Source organism: Gallus gallus, chromosome 18 (genome assembly GCF_016699485.2).
Source record: "Gallus gallus isolate bGalGal1 chromosome 18, bGalGal1.mat.broiler.GRCg7b, whole genome shotgun sequence".
NCBI classification, from domain to species: domain Eukaryota; kingdom Metazoa; phylum Chordata; class Aves; order Galliformes; family Phasianidae; genus Gallus; species Gallus gallus.
The window spans coordinates 11294694-11303395 of record NC_052549.1 but is presented as its reverse complement, the minus strand read 5'-3'; the positions used below and the strand labels follow the sequence as shown (position 1 = coordinate 11303395).

The following is an 8702-nucleotide window of genomic DNA, read 5'->3' as shown; positions in this document are numbered from 1 at the left end:
ATGAGTGCGGACGGTCCCGCGGTGCCTGAGGTGAAGGGCAGCAGTGCGGCTCCGCGTCCCACCCCGCCGCCGCTCACAGCCGGGGTCCCTCGGCTTCTCCAAAGGGAAGCGCCGCCGTGACTTTTGCCTCGTCTGATTGGCGGTGAAGCCAATCGCAGTGCATTTTAAGTGAGCGGCGCGTCCTTCCACCAATCGCTAACAAAAGTCTCTATCACGCAGGTGCAGTCAATTGCTGTAGAGCAGACGTATTGCTCGACCAATGAGATTTAGAGGATGAGGCAGGGCGCCTCAGAATAGACCGCGAGGCGGGCCGAAGGGTAGAGTGGCAAGGCCTTGTCCAATAGAAATTCGGCGTTGTGTTTGAACCATCCACTGGCAGGAGAGCTGAGGGGCGGGCCTTACGCGCTCTATAAAAGGCGCGACCGGGGCGGGCGGCGGCTGCAGTTGTCACCGGCAGCAGCGAAGGCAGTGCGAGAGGGGGAGAGAGCTCCGTTCCTAGGACCGTCGCTCCCCACCGCCGTCTTAACGGAGCCCTTTCCCCTTCCCCCGTCTTCTCCATCCTTGCCGCAATGACCACCACAACCATCTTCTCGGGCATGGACCCCAGCGGCAGGAACAGCTCCAGGTCCGGCGGGGAAGAAGGGGCTCTGCGGCCCTTGGGACCGTTAGGGCGGCGCGTGGTGGGGCTGCGGCTCCCAGTCAGCTCAGGCTCTGCAGGAGGGGGGAGGGAGCAGCGGATGGGCCCCGGGGCGACGCCGGCCGGGGAGGCACAAGCAGCGGCTGGGTTGGGGCTGGGAACGTGCTGGGCCGAGCAGGAGGCGGGGGCGGGCCGCGCCCAGGAAGGGCACAGCCGGCTGTTTCGGCGCTCGGCAGGGTGGGGGACAGGCCCGAGCCGTGTGATGGCTGTGGATGGGGGGCGAGCCGCGGGGGTGGGAGCTTGCCAGACCCACCCTGGGCTGCCCCCCGCCTCAGCCCCTTCCTAACAAAGAAAGGAGGCGAATCCTTCGGCGCAGCGCAGTCACGCCGCCGGAGCGCCGCGGGGGGCACCTCTCCTCTCCCCTCCCTCGATGCCCGCCGCCGTCCCCCCTGCCTGCACCTCGCCGAGCAGCCCCGGCGTTTGGGTGGGGCCGAGGCGGCTCTATTGTCTGCTCCGCCGCCCTCCTCACCGCCCGCCCTACCTGCGCACCGCGCTTTCTCCCCTCGGACTCTTTCGAGGTGACCATCGCCCGCTCCCCGGTGCCCTCATCCCTGTCCGGCGGTGTCCGTTTTGTTAAGCTCATTGTGTACGACAGCTTTAACGGACTTACACTCGGCTCGCAGCGAGCATGCTCGGGGGGAGAAGGGGGGGAAGGAGCGGGGGTGACGCCTTTCCTCGGCTCCGCACTCCCGGGCATTGAGGCAGCAGGGAACCCAGGGCTCAGCGGGCCCGGACGGAGCCGGAGCCGGGCCTCGGGCGGAGCGACTCTTGCGCAGAACAAAGGGAACTTCAGAAGTGTGCCTGGAAGGGATGCGCGGCGCTCGGCCGGGTGTGCGCGGCGCTGCTGCGGTCCGAGCGGGAAGCGGTCAGCGCCGTGCTTTGGCGGCCGTTTAATCAGTACGGCTTTGGCTTGGCGGAACAGATGCAAAAAACACTTGAAAAGTGCTTCCTGAGTGGGCGTGGATTCTCAGTGTGCAGCACGGCCGGTGTCAGGTGCGATGTTAAGAGCAGTCCTTGGCTTGAAACACCTCAGGACTGGGAGAAGCTTCTAATGAAATCTGTCAACCTTTATCTGAGGTTGGCAGAAGTGATTATTTAATGGTTTAAGTAATTGCTCTTTTGCTTCAGTTACTTTTTCTGTTAATTTCATTAAGTCTTTGGAAACTGTTACATTGTTAAGAGAGCAGTGGTTTCACTGCCCTAGCGAAATAAAGATGACGTAAGGTGTGGGAATGGGCGCTCCTGAACAATCTGTTCTTCACATGATAAGTGCAACAGATGTGGCTGGAAAAATGCACGGGCATCTCTTCTGTATAAAAAAAAAATGGCACTGGCAGTTCAAGAAGATTGTATCATATCTCTTCATTTGGAAAGGAGAAGCAGCAAATTGTTGGAGTGTTCTTGAATTTCTTAAAGCACATTACCCAATCGGCTGGGATCCTCCCATTGATTATATATTTGGAGATGGATTTTTTAATGAAAATTAGGTTAGCAACAGTAAATACCCATTTCAAACTCTTTCATTATTGTCTTACCATAGTCTTGAAGTCCCACAGACTGGGAAAGTGTTTTTGAGTTGCATCTTCAATGCAATAGACACAAAGCCTTGAAAAATCCCAGTGCTGTTCCCAGTGGTGACAGCACTGCAAATTCTGACATCTTCTTTGTGTTGAATTCACAGCTTTGGTGTATTCACCATAGAGAACAACACAGCTTGTTAAGTTCTGACTTTTTACAGTTCTAATATTTTATTAAGATATTAGAAGAGGGAACGTGTCCCTTCCCTAGCTAGATCTGGGCTTCATTTGGGAGCACTGGGTGCATTGGAAGCACCATTCTATTGGTGTACTGAAATGTCCTTATCATCAGCCCAGTAGCCTGCCTCAAATTAAGGGTTTTTCTGATTGAACAAATCTAGACTGAGGCTGCAGTCCAGTCATCAGTGTTGCAAGCAGCTCATATAGCTCATATGCCAAGTGTTACTCTTTGCTGTACCACCAAGTTGAAGATTAATTACCTTCACAGGGTTCTCTAAAAAAAACCTCACAGCAGTTGAAGTTGTGTACCTGGATTCTGATGTGCCCCCATAATATTTTTTATTTTTAATGGAGTCAGGCTGAAGACTGACAACAGCTTTTGTTGATGCCAAGTGAAGAAAGGGCACGAGCAGAGCACAGCAATGTTTTAGTTTGTGTAAGTGACACCAAAGAGAAGAGCAGTGGAGATAAAATGTCTGTATTGAATGCTGGGAATCTGTTTATTTTTATAGTTTGAGTTATGCACTTAAGCCATAACACTGAGCATCAGTTATGAAATGCCAGTGCACAGTACAGATACCTCATGTAGTTTACCTTTGGTGGTATTCAGCCTGTACAGCTGCTCACTACAAGAGCAGCAGTGATCTCTTAACATATTAGGTTTTCTTCGTATGCTGGGAGTGCTCTTTAGTGCTGCAGGCTGTAAGGCTGAATCTCTCTGCAGAGTGCTGCGTCCTCCTGGCGGTGGTTCCAACTTTTCCTTGGGTTTTGATGAACCAAAAGAACAACCCATGCGAAAGAACAAAATGGCATCCAGCATCTTTGGAACTCCTGAAGAAAATCCACCTTCCTGGGCTAAATCATCAGGTAAGAATGCTACTTTCTTTGCAGGTTTGCTGACATGCATTAATCCATTTTTGGGATTGGCCTGAAGCTACTGCTGTCTGTGGATGGAAACCTGAGTCCACTTCTTGCTTTGTAGATCAGGGCTAGAAATGAGGATTACTAGCATGGGATTTATTATTATTATTATTATTTATTTAACATGTAAACCTTGGACCTAGGCGTTGTTGCAAGCAGGTAGCTAAGAGGTATTTTTGGATGCAGTTTCTCCAGATCAATTACGTTAGAGTAGGGCAAACTTGTGACTTAGTGTGTGGGATAGTACTGATTTCTCTTGATTAATCAGAGGAAGCTTTGCTTTGTGTTGTACCTGCAGCTGGGATTAAATTCCCATTTCTGTAGATAATTTCCTATATAGATGGCCATGGGACCCTGCTTTCCATCTAAGTGATGCCCTCAGCTGCACAAAATGCTGTTGTAATTTTTGAGTCATTAGGTAAAGAACCAGGACAAACTTTAAACGGTAAAGCTTTAATTAAAAAAAGAAGTAGGGGGGGAAGGAAAAAAACCAAAACACACCACACCGTTTTTTCATCTGCTTTCCCAGTAAGTTAATCTTGCAACCTAATTAGAATCAACCTCTGCTTCTAGGGACAAAGCCAGGTGAAATCAGAGAAGACACTGAATTGTCTGGACCACAGAGAAATTCAGCTGATGCTAACTGTGGAGATGTCATAGATCCAAAGGTCAGTATACTTCCTGTGAAGAGTGTGGTAATGGACTACATCACTCTTGATGGCTTTTTTTATCAGTGACATGCACAATTGAAAGCAGCGTAGAGTTTGAAACCTTGTTCTTAAATCTGTTCTTGCCGTGCAAGTTCTCTTTTCCACGCAATAGTCATCTTGCATGTTGTGAAAGGGTTGGATTTTTTTGAAATGAGTACTTTCTAGAGCTCTTAACTCTTCTTTCTTACTGATGGGACAGCAGTGAAGTGGTGTGAGATCTTGCTTCAGCCTTAAGTATGTAATTGTTTTTAACACAATAGTTTAGCTACAGTGAACTCTGGATTTATTGACTTACATGGGATTTGGTCTCATATCCCAACAGCGTGCCTCTCAGTGGCAGGAATGCTTGCTACATTTATGTTGCTGTCTTTAATAACACCATCAGATGTGTTTCTTTCCATGTAAGCTGTTTACTTGATAGTGATATGGAGTGTGATTTCTAGTGTTACCTTGGCTTTTGCATAATGTGCAATTACAGTTAATGGGGTAAACAGGATGAGAAGTCATTTCACTCAATGTAGGAAAAAAGAAAGGGAAGCCAAGAACGGATTAAACTCGCATAAATAAATTCTATAGGTGGAAAAGAAATGCCTCCAGTTTTAGGTTTTCGGAAAGGAACTAGATAGGTAAATTTTTGGCAGGTATCTTTTCCCTCATGAGTTGTAAATGACAAGTTTTATTTTGGTAGCAGGCATCAATCATCAGTTTAACCCATTTTTGTTATTGGTTGTGTATTTGAGCCACAGAATTCTTTGTTAGATAAAATGTCTTGTTCCAGTTTAGCAAATGTGTGATATATACATTTGTAACTGCTGTCACAGAAAACAAAAATGATTTAGTCTTAATTCTATTTTCTGCTTTATTTATTTAAATACTGTCTTAGGATTCTCAGTTTTGCAGTCATGATTCTTGTAATGCAAAATATTTTAATTTTGTGCAATGATTAAAACTACAGACAGAAGCTAGAGCTAGTGTCCTAGGGGGATTTCTGTGTACTAACGTCCTGACAACTCCAAGTTCACTTTGTAAATTATCGACTTTCATAGATTTACTTTGTTAAAACCTCATGCTATTGTGGAGCCTTGGCTGCTGCTAGAGGACTTGCTGTATCTTTGTGTCAAGTTACATTCTGAACAGATTGATTATGAAGAGAATGTTTAGCTGTTTATGTAATGAAGGAAATTTTAGCACTGTCAGAATCGGGTATCTAAAAAACAAAAAATGCTGAATGGAATTAATGTTCTTGGCCTTGCTAGTTAATACATGTTTTGTGTTGGAAAGAGTCACTTAGGAAAAAAGAGAAGACACTGACGGCTTGATTTATTGTCATTACTGCTTGACAGCTCCAGTGTTCTGGTTCCTGTCAGTTCTGCATAATGAAGGATGCTGTATACAATAGTGCTCGTGACCACCTGCATCTTTCACAGTGTAGGCATAACAAGTATACCACATTCTACACATCATTAGGACTAGTTCAATTGTATCTTTGTTTAAACTTCTAGAATTATGTTACGTAAATGACCTGTTGATGAAATAAAATTGGTCACTGTAGGGATTGGTGCTTAAAAATCCATCATGTTAAATCTGCTGAAACATGCATCTAGAACCATCTGCTCTACTCTGGTATCTGCCTTTAAGAGTGTGGTGTTGGTCCAGAAGTGCTTCAGTGGGTCTGTCAGAATGTTGCTTGACAGAGCCCCAGCTTTGTCTGGCCAGGATGGCTTGATCAGTCATAGAGTGAGTGCCCTCTGGATGGAAGCAAGGTAAAAATACTTTGATCTATAAGTTACAATGTGTTCCTCTCTTTTCTAGGGAGGAGATGGCGGTGGTGAAACATATGGTGAGTAACTCCTTCAGGCTTGTAGTAAAGACATTTTCCACTTTCTCTCTCAAAATAGAAGAAGATGGGAGAAAAAAAAATCTTGAGAGAGAGCTTGGTTTGTCTCTTGAACCCATCAGATCAGTAAAATGACCTAACTGCTTCAGCAGAAATTGCTGGTGGTGATATGGAATGTAATAGCAGAATGCCTCTGTTAGTCATCAGGTTAAAAATGAGAACAGTCCTGTTCATTTATTTTGCCAGCAGCAGCAACTGGTATCAAGATCTAAATATGTGAAGGCAAGGTGGATACCATCTTGCAAAGACTTACGTGATTGATAGGCTGTACTACATTATAGTAGCTTGTAATTAAGTAGTATAGTCAACTACAGAGATTTCTGGTTCAGCTTTTACCTCTGTCCTATTGTCTTCCCACACAGCAAACACTCGATTCACATAAAATAATCAAGAACAGCTATTGCATCTGAAAGCATCCGCATTAACTAGATTTTACGTTTCTGTTGCTTTTTAAATGCTGATTTTTTTGTAAGGAAGTAATCATAATGCAGATTTAGTGTAAACAGGCACTTCACCTAGCAGCATGTATGTTTACCTTGAGGGCTTTTTATGTAGCTCTGAGGCTGGAAATCTCTCCTTAGCAAGATTTACCTTGAGAATAGCTGACTTCCTGATGTGAGAAATGTGTCTATTTACCAAGTACTTCCAAGTGTTGTTTCTAACACCTCAGAGCTGTGGAAGATCTCTAAGGATCTCCATATCCTGAACAGACTTCTGCTGGGAAGGTGACAGGTTTTCCAGAGTGCCTGTTAACTGCCTCTGAGTGTTGTATTTCTGGCCAAAATGCTCTTTGGAGCATCCTGCTCCTCTAGCAGACTGTGATACAACATGCTGCTTCTAGTAAAATTATACAGGCTTGTTCAGTATTTCCTTCTCATGTCTGTCTGATCTTAATTGGCATCCTAGTGTGAGCATTTAGAGTTCATGCCTCAGACAGGAGAATGTGGTTTTGATACTTCTTTGAGTCTGCAGGCTCTGCTGCTTCTCCTGGTACTTGTTAAAAGCAGCTCACCACAGTGTCAGGAGGAGCGGTAAGACAAGAAGAGATGAGATTGGAGGCAGCAGAAATAGGACTGCTTGGGTTAGCAACAGCTGTCTGAAGCAGTGAAAAAATGACGTGCTGACTCTTTGAGGTTGCCATTCTCACAGGTTTAGTATTTGTGGGCCTTTGATTTGTTTCCAGAAGGTGACAGGGGAAGATGTTCTTAGCAAGTACTGAGTAAATGTATGCTGGAAAGGGGTTTTTCAAAGAAGTAAATTATCAAGTTAGTGTTCCTAACTGGAGTTTACTGCTGTTGTGGCTATGACAAAAATTAAATTTTTGAAGACAGTCCTGGCAAAGTAAAAATGTCAGGCATGTGTTTGGCTGTTAAACTTCCATTGATGGTGCTTCCAAAGGAGTAGAAAGCTAATGCTCACTGGAAATGTGTATGTGACAAGTACCTGAGAATCTTGATGTGCTGTTATTAAATTAATCTCGCCCTTGTTTGCTTTGGGCACCTTACCTTAATATGGAGCACAGAGTCCTATTGAGCTAGCTGTCTCACTTCACCGCTTCCTACTCCTGCTGTGTGGGATAGCAGACATGAGCTGGTCAGTGTCCCACTTGTTGTGCATGTGATTTTGCACTCAACGTTGTATGGCTGTCTCCTGGGTTTTAAAGGGAGTGAATATACTTCCAAATAAAAGCTATTTGCTTACAAATTCACAGCATAACTATAGTTTGAATAAGCTCCCATCATTAAAAGATGTTTCCTCTTCCAGTTTTGGAAATTATTTTCTGTATGTAACTGATGGTAACAACTTAAGGTAGGTGTCAAGAGGGATATGTACTTTCTATTAGTCATGTCTGTCCAGGGGAAGATAACTTGTACCTTTTGCAGAAATGCTTTTGCTGCTTGTTTGAAAGCTGTAGTTCCTTTTGTACATCAAAGGTTCCAGTAGTTTGCAGTGTACTTCATAGCAAACTAACTCAGAGATCATACCCTTTCTGATAATGAAAGAACTTCAACATTTGTTCTGATCTTGTTGGCTTTTACCACTTTAGTTATGAGGTTAGCAAACTGTGCTAAACCTGTGTGTCTTGATCATGCATGTGAGAAGTGCTAATGCATGTATCAGGTGGCTGAAGGAGTCTCTAAGAAGCTGTAAAACTTTCCAGAAGTCTCCTGTGATAGGATTTTTTTTAATTCAGTTATTGCTGTGTACTTGATTAATGGGACTAAGAAGAATTAGACAGCACTTAATTGACAGTCACAAGTGACTGTCATTACATGAAGGTGAGGTCTGGTGTTCAATAGAAGGATTATCATCATGAGTACTTCACAGTACTTGGCAGTCTGCTTGAAGCACAGTGAGTGAAGCATTCAGTGCCGTGTGAATGGTGGCCATGGCTGCAGTTCTCAGCTTGCTGAGTAAGCAGGCAGTGGCACACATGAGCTGCAGAGTCTTCAAGCTTTGTATTGACTGTTCTGTTCATGTGTGCCCTGTGGGTTAGTGAAGGCAGCAGAGAATCTTAGGTTGCATGGAGACTGTAGTAAGCTGCCAGAGTTCTTGGAGATTATTATAAGCATGGATATTCAGGTAATCACAAGGGGGTTTTCAGTGTTTCTGATAAAATCTTGCATCAAAGGTTTTTTGAAAAGCAATGCTAAGTTGCCACAGCATTGGTGAAAAGCATCTCCTGTGGATAAGAAGCTAGATAAAAAAATCAGGAGGCA

General features: G+C 44.9%; 1 protein-coding gene across 6 annotated transcripts in view; it reads left to right on the top strand.

Annotated features, from left to right (window-relative positions):
• Window positions 1-399: 399 nt before the first annotated feature.
• Window positions 400-8702, top strand: part of HN1 (hematological and neurological expressed 1) — a 40128-nt gene continuing 31825 nt past the window's right edge. For 3 of the 6 annotated variants that reach the window (NM_001389423.1, NM_001389422.1, NM_001006425.3), the window contains exons 1-4: window positions 400-625; window positions 3179-3321; window positions 3949-4043; window positions 5898-5925. In NM_001389423.1, coding sequence (NP_001376352.1) covers window positions 570-625; window positions 3179-3321; window positions 3949-4043; window positions 5898-5925 — 322 coding nt within the window. In that variant the 5' untranslated portion in view covers window positions 400-569. Of the gene's footprint in view, window positions 626-1331; window positions 1691-3178; window positions 3322-3948; window positions 4044-5897; window positions 5926-8702 lie in introns of those variants that run through there. The other 3 variants (XM_040649521.2, XM_040649520.2, NM_001389421.2) reach the window with 2 other exon arrangements.